Source organism: Conger conger, chromosome 5 (genome assembly GCF_963514075.1).
Source record: "Conger conger chromosome 5, fConCon1.1, whole genome shotgun sequence".
Classification (NCBI taxonomy): Eukaryota; Metazoa; Chordata; class Actinopteri; order Anguilliformes; family Congridae; genus Conger; species Conger conger.
The window spans coordinates 6,638,970-6,653,969 of NC_083764.1; the positions used below are offsets into that span (position 1 = coordinate 6,638,970).

Genomic DNA, 15,000 nt, shown 5'->3' on the forward strand with positions numbered 1-15,000 from the left:
GTTTTGACCGGATGTCTTGCTCTATGGTTTGACCGGATGTCTTGCTCTGTGTTTTGACCGGATGTCTTGCTCTATGGTTTGACCGGATGTCTTGCTCTGTGGTTTGACTGGATGTCTTGCTCTGTGGTTTGACCGGATGTCTTGCTCTGTGGTTTGACTGGATGTCTTGCTCTGTGGTTTGACTGGATGTCTTGCTCTGTGGTTTGACCGTATGTCTTGTTCTTGTTCTTTGGCAGACTCTGGATGGGGAGCTCCTGGAGAAGGAGCCTCGGGTGACAGAGGTGACTCAAGGGGCCCGGAACCTTCTGGAGCAAATGGAGAAAGGTACGTGCGCTGGGCTCCCTGCTCCGAAACGCCAACAGGATTTACTGCATTGTACACACTCCTCCCCCATGGAAATGGGGATTTATGGGAAATGTAGTGAAATGAACTTTTCTCAAGGTATTCCAGCACTGCACAACATACGGGCTTATATGCCAATTATTGTTGCTTTGACAGTATATTTGTACATATATTTCACACTGCTGTGAAGTATATTACCCACATATTTTTTTCCAAATGTATATATTTACAGTATACTGCATTGTATTTCACTTCCATAATGGTTTTCTCTACGGTGTTATGTGTCGTAGGTTTGTTATTTGGGTGTTTTGTGTCATTGGAGGTTTAATCACGTGCTCCGAAGCTCAGCTGCCCAATCCCACTCAAATGTCTATGTGGCAACATCAGTCCCAGAATTCAGTGCGGCAACCATTCCTCCATCCCACACGTGAAACTATGTGGTGGCCTTTTTCCTCCTCTCTGTGTGTCAGTGCCTATTTGTAGATAATGTAAACTGTCCATAGATCTTTTCAGAGGACAGAAGAGTGAATTAAACATGGTTTTGCTGTCCTTAGTTTAGCTAATTCTGGATCATTTTGCATGAAACCTTGCGTTACTTTACCTTTTCTACTAATGGTTCAGTCTTGTGAAATGTGTTTTTATGAGCGATGCCAGATATATCACTAAGTGTTCTGGTATTTATAGTCTCACCGGTGCCAGTGTGCTAAACTTGAGACTGAAATGCATTGAATGCACGTGCCAAAGAGGATTGTCTGTGCGTGTGTGTTTGTGTGTGTGCTTGTGTGTTCGTGTGTGTGTGTGCGTGCATGTACTGTGTGTACGAGCTTGTGTGTGTGTGTGTGTGTGTGTGTGTGTGTGTGTGTGTGTGTGTGTGTGTGTGTGTGTGTATTACTTTTAGGAATTCTTGCACTATCACTGTGAACAGGGAAAAGTACATTTGCACTGAGCTTCAGTCAGGCTTTCTGTCTGTTGGCTGAAGAACATTCTGTCATACGTCTCTTTCAGTGGCTCTGCGCATATTTGTAGGTCTGTGTTTTTTTTTGTTTTGGGACAAAGGCTCCGCTGTCCTTAGAAATCTGAAATCTGAGGTTTCTCCCCTGTGGAATGTGTTTGTTTGGATTCTTTCGAGGGTGAGCTGTGAAGTGGAGATATGGGGCAACGCGATAAAACAAGCGGAAGAGCGCTTTCTTTTTCTCTGGAGGATCGCTTGTGATTTTCTGAGATCCCAGGAAAAAATGACTTTTTATACTTTATTTTTTTATTTTTTTTTCATACCAGCTCAATTATTTGGCCTACCAGCCTCTAAAAGACCAGGATTTTCCACCAGAACAGATGTTGGTTTATAACTCCCTTCCACCTCAGTCTGGTAATGTCAGAACGGGGGGCGCTCATGGGAGATGTAGTTCACTGCCTGTACACTGTGTACTTAGCATCGCGTTCTGGACAATGCCCTTTTGACATGCACCCAAGAGACCTATATGGCCATAGAGCCTGTTTGGCTTGTAGAGCAGGGGTAGAGCCAATTTTGATCCAGAGATCCCCACCCTGGAGAAATGGTGTCTTGTTTAAAAGGTTTCATAAAGATTGTGGACCAGGGGTTTGAGACTGTCCTCAAATCAATCCCGGACCCCCTACAGTGCCTTTGTGGACCCCCCTGTTGAAAACCCAGGCTGTAGAATACATTTCCCCTGCTGTTCTTTAGCTGTGGCAGTCCACCATTACAACAGACACCTTTCCTTAAATTAAACTGAGCACTAGGTACACTTTAGTGGTCGTGAATAGGGCAAGCATTGTTGGGCTGAATGGACTGTTCTTGTCATTATGTTATGCTATGTTACATGTATGTTATGCTATGCTATGCTATGCTATGCTATGCTGTGTTGTGCTGTGCTATGCTATGCTGTGCGATGTTGTGCTGTGCTATGCTATGCAATGCTACGCTATACTGTGCTGTGCTATGCAATGTTATGCTATGCTATGTTATGCTGTGCTATGCTATGCTATGCTATGCTGTCATGTTGTGCTGTGCTGTTATGTCATCTTGTTTTATGTTATGTTACGTCATGTTTATGTGTTGTTTGGTGGTCTCCGTGCAGATGGTGTCCCCGGGGAGGAGGTGAGCCGTGCCCTGGAGGGCGTGGAGCAGCAGTGGCGGGGCTGCCGGCCGCTCCTGGAGGAGCTGAAGGAGCGGTTCCGGCAGCAGGAGCGGATCAGCGCTCACTCGGCCCGGCTGCAGGCGCTGACCCGGGCCATGGACGGCCCGCAGGAGTGGCTCCGGACCGAGGGCCGGGCTGGGTCCGAGGACGCCGACCTGGAGGCCCTGAACTCGGCCTGTGAGGTGAGTCTCCCCCCCCCCCCGCTCCTCCTGCTCCTGGGCTCCTGATCCCTGGCTCGCGCCTGCAGGGGATTCTGGGTAGTTACTCAGGTTATCGCTTAATTTTTCAGAACCAGGTTTTTGGGGACACATCACCCAGGGAAATGCGATTGGTAGACCAGGAAGTGCATTCTTTGGTGTTTCCAGTGTTATTTTGTGTTAATTAGAATTATTATCACTATATTATTTTATAATCAATCTATATAATCACAATCGAGCACAGAAAACGTATTTGAATCCAGAACAGTTGGGTATTTGACCCAGGTCTGCTGGTAACAGGGTCTTTGTGTTGACGCTGTCCAGGCCAGACTAGCCGAGCTGGTGGCTCTGGGACCGCAGATGAAGGAGCTGTCCACTGGGGCGGCAGCGTTGGCCAGCGAGCCTCTCACCCCGGCCTTCGTCCAGGAGGACTGCGGGGCCCTCTCCGAGCGCTACGCCGCCCTGCTGGAGGAACTGCAGAACCGCGACCTGGAGCTCAGCTCGGGTAAGGGCACCGCCTGTCGCCCCGGCAACCTCAGCCGCCGTCCCCACGGCAACGTCAGCCGGCCGTGGACTCATCCGGACCGACGGAGCGTGAATGGAATACGACCGCGGCGGGGAGTTTGCGTTTCACGCTCGGCGCTGATCGCTAACAACGGGGGACCTCTGAGGAGCTTCCGTACCTGCCCGTGTGTTCCTCGCGTATTTACAGCGCTTGACACCTGTACAGAACTTTGTTGTTGCCTGTCGTAACAGGTGACTTAGTTCTGGCCAGATTGTTATTGAAGACGACAGAGTTTTCGAGTTAACCTGGTAAAGTAAAGAGTCCGGAAAAAAGAGACATCGCCCTGTTCCCTCTGTGTGGAGCCAGTGAATTGCTGGCTTTCCGGAGAGACCATTAGTCACCCCTGACCACTCCTGAGGGAAGAGGGGGTGTGGAGCCTGCAGGAGCTCTGAGACCTGTCCCCTTCTCTCTGTTCCACAGGCTGGAATTTATGAGGGCACCCTGTTCATCCAGGGAGAGCGAGAGAGAGGGAGAGGGAGAGGAAAACATTGAGAGAGAGAGAGAGCGAGCGGGAGAGAGTTGGAGACGCAATAACACAGAAGGAGATGGTGGGAGAGAGAGAGAGGGCGAGGGTGAGAGAGAGGGGAGAAAGGAGGAGTGCGTTTGTCTTTTTGACCTTAGAAGGAAAGCGCGCGAGTGAAAGGCCCCCTGAAGCCTTTTTACGGCTCGACGGTTCTTGGCCGCGGGCCAAGGGAAGCCGCTCTGTGTGTGTGTGTGTGTGTGTGTGTGTGTGTGTGTGTGTGTGTGAGAGTGTGAGAGTGTGAGTGTGTGTGTGTGAGAGTGTGTGTGTGTGAGAGAGTGTGAGAGAGTGTGAGAGAGTGTGAGAGAGTGTGAGAGAGTGTGAGAGAGTGTGAGAGAGTGTGTGAGAGTGTGTGAGAGTGTGTGAGAGTGTGTGAGAGTGAGTGTGTGAGAGAGTGAGTGTGTGAGTGAGTGAGTGAGTGAGAGAGAATGTGTGAGTGAGTGTGTGTCATGGCCGGGTCGGGCGGCCCCCCTCCCTCCCCCAGGCCCCATGGCTCTCCCTGCGTATGTAAACACCCCCCAATTATGCAACGGGCTCAAAGCGCTCCCGTGACAACCAAAAAAAGAAAAAGCGTGCGGCCGTATTTCTGTTGCCGCGGACAGCGCACATCGAGGGCAGATTGAGGATCGGAAAGGACGACCTCTACCAGGGCGGCGTATTCATTCTCGCCTGTCAGCCGGCCTGACATCTGTGTTGTCAAGGTATCCGCGGCTGGCGGCGTTCCAGAGGCTTTTACGGCCATGTCATGGAGTAAATCTACTTCGGAAAACCGAAGTTTTTTTTTTGTTTTTTTTTGCCTGCCAGGGTAAACACATATATATTATATCCGTGACCCGCAGCGAAGGTATTTGACTCAGAATTCCTGGAGTCGCATAATTAGCTTTGTTGACTGCTGATAAACGACTTGTTTGGTTTTTTTTGGGGGGGTTTTTTTGGACAATGTTTTCAGGCCTAAAGGCCAGTAGGTGGGGAGTCGTGGCAGTTAAAACATTTTTGATGTGTGAAATCATGGGCATTTTGAGGAGTTTCTCGGCCTAATTATTTTTGGATTTGTTCTTTCCATTGTAAGGCAAGGAGTCCAAACATCTGGGCTGTTGGCAAGAGCCGGTTCTCCCCACAGAGATGTCTCTCTGTCCTCCCTTCAGCTGCTAGTCTGCCCCCTAGTGGCAGAGAGAGGGAAGCACACCACATTTTATTTGAGTTCAAAACAGGCCATGTTACAGTGCACTTAACTTAAAATTGTCATTGGCATCACAAAGCGAAATGTTCAACATCCTGTCATCTTGCTAAATTCTCTGCTTTGTGTTGGAAATTAATTTATTCAAAGCAGACTTGAATAAATGAACTATGCAAATCATGTATTCATGTTAAACGTATTATTATAGTATTCAAACATGAATTTGAATAATATAATAATATGTTTGGCTGCTGTGTTTTACACTTAAAGACAAGTGGAAATGTGGACTGGCGACCTGTCCAGGGTGTATTCCTGCCTTTCGCCCGATGTATGCTGGGATAGGCTCCAGCCCCCCTGCGACCCTGTTCAGGATAAGCCGGTTAAGATAATGGAGGAAGGATGGATGGACAATGGAAATGGCAGTGATATGACGTTTACACAAATGAAGCTGATCTTTTGGGGGCTGTTTTTGGGCAGGGAGTTGATTTGACTGATGTGAAATAAGGATGGGGTCATCAAATGGGAAAGCGTGCCCCCGTGTAAAAAGTATATTGATTGGAGGGGAACAGAAAATTGACAGACATTTAATCGACGTACACGTCCACTGGTACACAATGTTTTTAGTTTTCCAGGAAGTGGATGGAAAATTGTTCTCTGTTTTAGCTGGTCTTTAAAGGGATGTTCAGAGACATTCTCACACTACGAATGGAATAAATATCAATCATCAATCAATTTTTATTTGCATAGCGCTTTTTAAAAAAGCTTTTTTGTCACAAAGCGGCTGTACAGGGAAACTGGTCCCCAGCAGTGGCAAGGAAAAACTCCCTGGCTAACAGGAACCCGAGCAGAACCAGACTCAATGGGGGAGCCCACCTGCCGCTGGTTGACGCCGGTTTGTTGAAAAAAATGGTTTTAAATGAACCATATAAAACTAAAAGCTGTCGCGGTGTTGATTCGGCCTGGTGCGTTGTGGACACTAACCTCTCGCCTGACCACACCTGACTGCACCTGACCTCACCTCACCTCACCTCACTTCACCTGACCACACCTGACCTCACCTGACCTCACCTGACCTCACCTGACCTCACCTGACCGCACCTGACCGCACCTGACCGCACCTGACCGCACCTGACCTCACCTGACCGCACCCGACCGCACCCGACCGCACCTGACCGCACCTGACCGCACCCGACCGCACCCGACCGCACCTGACCGCACCCGACCGCACCTGACCTCTCTCTCGCCCGTTTGGTTCGCAGCCCTGGCCAGCGCCGCCTCGCAGGAAATGCAGGTCGCCATGGAAACGGCGCCCAGCGCGTTCGAGGAGGCGGAGGCGCGGATCAGCGACCTGCGTACCGCCATTGTCGACGTGAAGACCGCAGAGGACGCCGTGGGAGAGGTGGAGGCAAGTTCTTATCCAGAGCGACGTACAGTTGATTAGACTAAGCAGGAGACAATCCTCCCCTGGCAATGCAGGGTTAAGGGCCTAACGGCTGTGCGGATCTTCTTGTGGCTACACTGGGATTAAATGATAAATGGTTGGCATTTATATAGCGCCTTTATCCAAAGTGCTGTACAATTGATGCTTCTCATTCACCCATTCATACACACACTCACACACCGACGGCGATTAGCTGCCATACAAGGCGCCGACCAGCTCGTCAGGAGCATTTGGGAGGTTAGGGGTCTTGCTCAGGGACACTTCAACACAGCCCGGGCGGGGGATCAAGCACTGCTTTACACAGGAATAAACAGTGAGCTACAGAGGAGCCTTAACGTTGAGTTCTGTTGGCAGAACGAGGGGGGCAGACACTTTCCACTCAGAGAGTGGTCACTGTGTGGAACGGCTTGCCAGGGCATGTAGTGGAGGCAGAAACTCTGGGGGTTTTTCAAGACCAGGCTTGATGCGGTGCGAGATATTATTTAGCTTTTAGGTGACCTCAGAATTAGGTCCCCTTTAGTGGCAGGAAAAGATGAGCGTTGCCGGGCTGAATGGCCTGTTCTTGTTATTTTGTTATTTTAAGCAGACAGACGGATAGTCGACAGATGGATGGATCGACGGATGACAGACCAGAGATGAGAATGGATGGATAGAAAGATCGATAAGACTCCTGCTAATAGATACATTTCAAACAATATTAGCACAGATAGCAGACAGTAGATGTATACTTTATGGTTTTCTGATGATGATGTGCTTCCTGTCGTTGGTGTGGGTGGCATCCCCATCCCAGACTCGCATAACTTACACAAACACGTTTTCACGTTCGATCCACTGATAACCAACACCCGTTTCCCCCGGATACGGCATTGAGGGGCGGAGCCTAAGGTAGTGAGAGGGGATTGGCCAGACCCTATCGGAGTCCGGCCTCCTCTGTGGCATATGCGAGGGTCACTGACAGGCTAACGGCTACCCGCTTGCCTGGTAATCCCCTGTAGCTGCCAAACCCCCAGCCTCCCGGCACGGCGGTGGGTGCCTTTCTCACCCCTCCCTCCGTGATTGGGGCCGGGGGAGGGGCAGACTCTTATCCGGGAGCCGAAAGCTTGTTGTGTCCCAGGCCTGACGCCTGGCATTCGCAGCACCCCTGCCCCACCCCTGTCTCACCCCAAAACATCTCTGTTTTAACACGCCCTCACAATCCCCCCCCCCCCAACCACAGCCTCCCCATCCAGTCTGGTTCAGCCTCTTATCTCTGTAAACCTTGATTTGTGGTGTGTGGTGCCCGCCAGGGATCTATGCTGGTGGTGTGTGGGTTCTAAGCAGTGATTCCGGCGAGGTGGTACAGTATATGGGTTCTAAACACTGGTAGGATGTAGAACAGTTCATGTGCTGTACCGAGAGCAAGAGGGTTTTCATCGGTTAGACTGGGATGAAAAACTGTCTGTCTCTGGGTTATGGAATGTAAACAAAGAGCTCAAATTAACGTGAAGGAATCTTGAAAGGAGCATTTGTTAAGTTGTATGAGCTCAGTAAAGTCATTACTCTCATGCCTCTCATGTTAACTGATATAGCATCATCCCCCATTTCAGTATCTCTGTGTCCAGTAACACTATTGTCTGCGAAAGGTGTGCTCAGTGCATCTGTCCAATATTGTTGTGTTCAGTAACTGTGCTCTGTGTGTTCAAACCCTGTGTTCAGTAACTGTGTTCCCTGTGTTCAGTAACCCTGTGCTCTGTGTGTTCAGACCCTGTGTTCAGTAACCCTGTGCTCTCTGTGTTCAGTAACCCTGTGCACCCTGTGTTCAGGCCCTGTGTTCAATAACTGTGTTCCCTTTGTTCAGTAACCCTGTGCTCTGTGTGTTCAGACCCTGTGTTCAGGCACTGTGTTCAGTAACTGTGTTCCCTGTGTTCAGTAACCCTGTGCTCTCTGTGTTCAGGCGCTGTGTGTGGAGGTGGAGCAGCAGCGGGCGGCTGACCCTGAGGAGCAGAAGTGGAGTGAGCTCTCCTGCAGGGCGCAGGATGAGCTGGGGGCTCTGCGCTGCCTGCTGGGCAGCCTCAAAGAGGCACAGGTACGCAGGCTACACAGGCTAGAGCACAGCTAATGCTACACAGCTAACGCCGCACAGCTAACACCACACAGCTAACGTCACATTGCTAACACCTCACAGCAAACAGCACACGGCTAACGCCGCACAGCTAACGCCGCATAGCTAACACCGCAAGGCTAACGGCACATAGCTAACACCACACAGCTAATGGAGCAAGGCTAACGGCGCACTTCTAACGCCACAAGGCTGACGGTGCATTGCTAACACCACACTGCTAATGCTGCACTGCTAATGCTGCAAGGCTAACACCGCATAGCTAACACCGCAAGGCTAACGATGCATTGCGAACACCACACTGATAATGCTGCACTGCTAATGCTGCAAGGCTGAACACCACATAGCTAATGCTGCAAGGCTTAACACCACATAGCTAACACCGCAAGCTTATCAAGGTCTTGATTGAAGACCACGATTAGACCACAACCTTTTCGGAGGAGACTGGACACTCCTGCAATAGCAAAAGCAGGGCTTTGTTACTCCAGTTCTATTTGCCGTTTTTGTTCCAATGAATTATTCTCTCTTCATTCTGGCTTAATTAAATTTGAACCTGACCATAATTGTAATGTGTAACCTTTTAAATAGTCAGATTGTCATTTGCTTCTAATGACCATAGTTGTAATGTGTAACCTTTTTGATGAACAGAGTTTGTTCTCATTAAAAGAAAAGAAAAAAAGCATATTTGTCAAGGCCTATCGTACACCCAGAGAATATTAAATTACTTTTAATGGTACGGTGGGTGGAGAGGTGGATGATAGGGAGGTTTGGAGTTCATATTTGGGGGAGGGGGCGGTTGAGGTGTGGAGTAAAGCCTTATCTGGTTCAGTGGGCAGGGTGGTGTAAGGTGGGGGTGTTTGGGGGCCATGTTTTTGGGCTGGGGGTCCGTTTGGGGTTCATATTTTGGGGTGGGGGGGGGGGGGGGAAGGCGTGTTTGGGGTTCGTATTTTTTGGGGTGGGGGGGGGTGTCTGCTGTTTGTATTTTTGGGGTGGGGTGTTTGGGGTTTGTATTCTGGGGAGGGGTGTGGAGTAACGGGGGTGTCTGTCTGGCAGGTGACGTCAGCGCAGGTGCAGAAATGGCTGGACGGGGTGCAGGCGGTGTTGTCCCGGGACGTTTCCACACTGAGGGACGCTGGGAAACTGCAGGAGGAGCTCAAGCAGTGCACGGTCCGTGACCCCGCCCCTTCCCCCAAATTTTCACAAACTGCACTGTTTTCTCACTGGATGTCGGTAACCGTGCAAAAAAACCCACAAATTATGCAGTATTCTAGTACTTACTGTATATTGATACTTATTGTGGTCTTATTTCTTTTACTTTTTTGCAAAATACGACTAGAATATTGTCAGTGAGGATGACAAATTTGACTCATTTCAAGATTTGCCAATGGAATGAGAACAGTTCACTTGTCAAGCAACCCAATCCCTGTGTAACAACTTAAAACAAGCTAATATGTTCTCCTTGAGAGAGAGAAAAATAAGATTACTATGCTAAACGCTTGTTAAGACAGACATTCTTTGCAGCGCAAGTGTAAGAACATAAATCAATGCACACAATTGAGGCAGCGTGTCTGCAATGCATGCATCTATCAGTGTAAAACAAGCTTACATCACTTCAACAGATGTGCTTTCAGAATCACCATAGCTTATACAAAAAAAACTGTTAATTCATATTCATAGCGCATAATCGTTTTTATTATTGAGCGCCAATTTATGTTCCACAATGTCCACAACGTGCCAGCTGTATTTTGACACGGAAAAAACTGTGTTTCACACCACACCAGAGAGCCTTATCGTCGCAGACAGCAGCTGAAATGTGACCGCGGGGTGGTCTGAGCGTCTGTTGTGTGCACAACCTCATTTATGTATTTATGGGCACTGTCCTCTGCAGACGTGTGGGCACAGAACCATTTTTTGGGCTGCATTAAAGCGCAGCGGTCTTGCCAAACGATATTAGCATGGTTTTTTGGCAGCGTTCTTTCTTTTTCTTCTTTCGAGCGGTTATTGTGATTCCTGGAATTCCTGCCGCGGCCGCTTCCGCGCGCTCCGGCCCTTATTCGCGCCTCTCTCTCCGCAGGAGTTCGTGCACGAGATGGAAACCGTGGAGACGGCGCTGAAGCAGACGGAGGAGAACGTGAGCGCGGTGCAGACATGCGCAGTACCCGGGCTGGCCAGCTGGGGGCAGCCACAGCTCGAGGAGCAGCAGGGCCGCTGGGGGACTCTGAGCAAGCAGGTGAGGGAGGGGGAGGAGGGGGGGGGGGGGCGGGCTGCTCGCGCCTGTGTGGGAAAGAAATACATTTCAAACGCATTTTAATATTCAATTCGATTCAATTTTGTAGAGCACTTTTCGCAGAGCACTGTCACAAAGATTTTTTAGAGAAGGGAAGAAGAAAAAGGAAATACCAGCTCTGAGCCCCGAGATAACACATGTGGTTTAAAAAAAAACTCCCTAGTGTGAGAAACCCGCGAACAGGGGCGAGAAAAACACCCGGTTATATGCATAAATGTGCAAAAACTGGTTTCATGCATTCAGAAATGTATGTGAAATGTATGATTAACATACCGTCAATGCATTTATCGAACACATTTCTGAGTACTATTCCAAATATATTTTTTAAATGCAATGCAGAAGTATGTAAAATGCATTGTGAATGTCGAAATGTATATATTTGTGATACTGTTTGAAAAAAAGCATTGAAAATGTATTTATCATGCATTTCACATACATTAGCAATGCATTTCTGAATATGTGAAACTGCCAATTTTGACACATTTTGACATGCATCTGAAAATTACAGGCGGGGAGGGGTTGTGTCATTACAGTTAGTTATTCAGCTGATGCTTTTATCCAAAAGCACTTACAGTTGATTAGACGAAGCAGGGGCCAACCACCCCTGGAGCAATGTGGGGTTAAGGGGCCTGGTCAAGCCCCCCAGCAGCTGCACGGATCTTATCGTGGCTGCAGCGGTGCTTGACCCACCAGCCTTCCAGGCCCCTATCACGTACCTTCGCCACTACGCTAGCGGCTGCCCCATGCGTGTGTCATCGTATCCGGAGGAACAGCGTCGCTGCGAAGAACAAACATGGCGTCTGATTCCATTCCCCTCTCAGGGCTCATCACGTCAAACCTGAGACCGGATAAATATTTGACGTGGTGACCCAGACACTTGTCACATCGAATAGAGTAAATTTTTTAATTAATTTAAGTCATCGTGTCCTCGTGCTACCCTCTCCATTGTCCCCCCCCCCCCCCCCCCCCCTTACGTTAGCGCTTTCTCTGCGGGTTCAGGTAATTTCACTTAGCGCTTTGCTGTGTGCTCGCGCTGCACCTGCCCTTTCGCTAACGCGCCGCCTCGGGACAGGAAGGGGGGGAGGCGATAAGGGTGCTCATTTATCGCGGAAAAACCCAAGGCAAGGCGTTTAATAAAACATTATGTAGCGCATATTATGGTCTTTTCTGGGTGAAATGGCTGTTATTTCCCCCCTTAATTAGCAGTGTGCGGACTCTGTTGGCGCCTGCCGGCTTATCCACTGCTGACGTTGCCTTTAGCATGCTACATTAGCTGTACTAGCCCTTAGCATGCTACGTTAGCCTTAGCATGCTACATTAGCTATAGTAGCCCTTAGCATGCTACATTAGCAGTAATAGCCCATAGCTTGCTACATTAGCCATAGTACCCCTTAGCATGCTACATTAGCTTTTATGGCTCCAGGTAAAGTTGTGAGGGGTTAATGGCTTGTCGTATGTGTTAGATACAGTGTAAGGTGTATCCAAGCATAGAGATAATAGGTAGTAACCCATAGAACAGCAGTGTCTAGCCTCCTCAGAGTAACTCAGTTTCTTTAAACGTGATAATTATCTGACATAACAGCATTTGTCATTTTAGTAGTTTTATTCCTTTGTTTTTATCTTTTCACAACAAATTATAATTATGATTCTGGTACTGTACATTTCTGCAACATTTTTGGGTGAATTAGTGAATTTTATTTGTCATTCCATACGAGTACGTTTTATGGTTTCATTTTATTTTTGGTTTAATTCGCTAATGCAGTAAATTTAGTGAAGTGTGAGAAATTGTTTTGGAGAGGCACATTAACTCTGGCACTTATGCAAGTTGGAAATAAACAGTGTGGTGTGAGATTAATCTACTGACGAGTCAATTCAAAACCCCCCTCTAATCTCGCCACATTAAAAATCTTTTTAAGATTTCTTTTCGTTGAACCCCGTGGGCGGTTACTGTGCAGCACCTGGTGGCCAAGGCACAGTGACCACGCATAACCTAACCCGTCAAAAAAAGGAAAAACTGTAAACAAAATATGCCACAAAACACGATGCTAAAAGTATGAAATACACAGCAGTCTCCTAGGAGTCTCATGAACAGGTTTGAAAAGCCTTCAAACTGGATCTCTCAAAGAGTGAGTCCTTCTAACACTGCCAAGGCTTTCAACTTTATTGTTATTTTGGGGGGCGGCTGAACTCAGCCGCCCAGAATTGTCAGTTAGTCGGTTGGCTCATTGGCTGCCCCCTCCACGGTCACGCAGGGGGGATGTTAACGCATGCCATTTTGCGGCCATTTTGTTTTGCAGCTGGTGACCCACCGGGAGTGGGTGTCGGAGATCCAGGAGAAGTCGGTGAATCTGCGGAAGGACCTGGCGGAGATGCGGGAGTGGATGGCGCAGGTGGACGAGGAGTTCCTCATGAGGGACTTTGAGTACAAGAGTCCGGAGGACCTGGAGGGAGCCTTGGAAGAGATGAAGGTGGGGGTGCACCCCCGGACCGAAAGGTCACTGGGTCGAGGCCCGGCTAGGGGGAGCTGTTTTAACACTGGAGCAAACCGCTTGACCTTCTCTGACAAATTCATGAAATTAGAAGGAAATTTCAATTCAGGATTTCATAGATAACTATATAAACTGGACATATCCTCTTTGTGTGACTGACATGGAAAATCTCATAGCGGTGGAGGATGACGTGTGGTTCTCCCCAAAGTTGGTGGAGTCATTTTCTGTCCTCAATGACAATGTCTTGACCAGGGCTGCCCAACACAGGACATCCAGGAGATCTGCCGTCCTGTATGTTTTCACGCCGACCCTAACAGAGCACACCTTGCGCAACATCTAGACATGTTGTTGAGCTTTGAATTAGTACAATCCAGGGTACCATATTTGGGATTGAAATGAAAGCCAACAAGGGCAATAGATCTCCAGGAACAGGGTTGGGCAGCTCCGATATAGAGCAACATACAGTATGTGGATTGATACCCCATATTAGCTTCACCCATTGTTTAGCGTTTGCTCCACCCACACATCCACATTCTTCCTTCACTCATATAGGGACGTTTAGTAAACGGGGAAGCCTACAGGCCGGAATATTTTAGGGAATACCCAGAAGACCTTGCTGCCGTGGCTCGTCACGGTTGATGTACAGCAGGGAGAGAGCCGGGTGTTCGTAAGAGAGACCTTCCCCTCCCTGGTTCACGGCGAATGCAGATGGAGCTGATTAATGTCCGCACGCTTGGCTGCGCAACGCGTCTCCGTGTCGTATATTAAACCCTTACCCTCGGCGCAGGGTTCAATGTCACGCTAATCCCGTTTAATATCCCCTCCCGCTCCGCGTGCAAAGCCTCGCCTGCCCAACGCTGGATAAAATGGGGTTTATCTGTGCCTCAGCGGAGCTTCCTGGTTTCCTTTACACCGTGAAATATTACCCGCCTGTGTTTCATAGCGATTACTGATAACTGAAGATTGGCGTGTAGAAATCTGGGTCGCGTTGCGATTGGCCCCGCTGTATTGAGCCTTAGTTAGTGTTCAAATATTTTCAAGCGTCTAGTTTATCACTGAAACCTGTGCTCTTGAGATAAATAATCACTTGGTATATAATGCATCATTGCAGTGTGATAATATCATATGAACTGCTGTTGAAATGGTCATGTTCGCCCAGTGATGATGTATTTTTCTAGTAATTTATGTCTCATTTCCTGTTGTGCAATGCATCTGATAACCTGTTGTTGAAATAGCCATGTGACCCCAGTGGTGATGTTAGTCATTTTAGTTAGAACTTGCTAGAATGTTGTAATGTGTTATATATCTGATACAATCTTCATTTGACCCCTGTGGTTGAAGGAACGTGATTTTAGAAATCGATGTATTATTTTCTGCTGTGCTATACAGTGGGGCCCAAAAGTCTTGAAGCCACGAGTGAAAATGCTTCTATTTTGCATTCTTTTCTAATTTAATACAAGCCTTTTCATTTTCAAATTCTATTATCAGCAATAACAGTTGATGATACCATTATGAGAAATGTACACAAGTTTCAGAATTTCTCTGAATTTCCTCCCCACCCTTGGTGTTGTAACGCTGTGTAGCCGGTGACGGTCACGTGACCTCCCGTGTCACTTCCTCCCCGCAGAGGGCCAAAGAGGACGTGCTACAGAAGGAGGTGCGAGTGAAGATCCTGAAGGACAACATCAACACGCTGGTGGCGAAGGCGCCGCCCAGCAGCGAGGACCT

At 48.5% G+C, this 15,000-nt stretch overlaps 1 protein-coding gene across 1 annotated transcript in view; it reads left to right on the forward strand.

Annotated features, from left to right (window-relative positions):
- Nucleotides 1-15,000, forward strand: part of utrn (utrophin) — a 256,495-nt gene that overhangs the window by 48,081 nt on the left and 193,414 nt on the right. The window contains exons 21-30 of the mRNA XM_061241585.1: nucleotides 237-324; nucleotides 2,439-2,680; nucleotides 3,020-3,200; nucleotides 6,217-6,362; nucleotides 8,140-8,151; nucleotides 8,332-8,463; nucleotides 9,550-9,663; nucleotides 10,571-10,726; nucleotides 13,081-13,251; nucleotides 14,900-15,000. The exon at nucleotides 14,900-15,000 is cut by the window's right edge and continues 79 nt beyond it. Coding sequence (XP_061097569.1) covers nucleotides 237-324; nucleotides 2,439-2,680; nucleotides 3,020-3,200; nucleotides 6,217-6,362; nucleotides 8,140-8,151; nucleotides 8,332-8,463; nucleotides 9,550-9,663; nucleotides 10,571-10,726; nucleotides 13,081-13,251; nucleotides 14,900-15,000 — 1,343 coding nt within the window. The remainder of the gene's footprint in view (nucleotides 1-236; nucleotides 325-2,438; nucleotides 2,681-3,019; nucleotides 3,201-6,216; nucleotides 6,363-8,139; nucleotides 8,152-8,331; nucleotides 8,464-9,549; nucleotides 9,664-10,570; nucleotides 10,727-13,080; nucleotides 13,252-14,899) is intronic.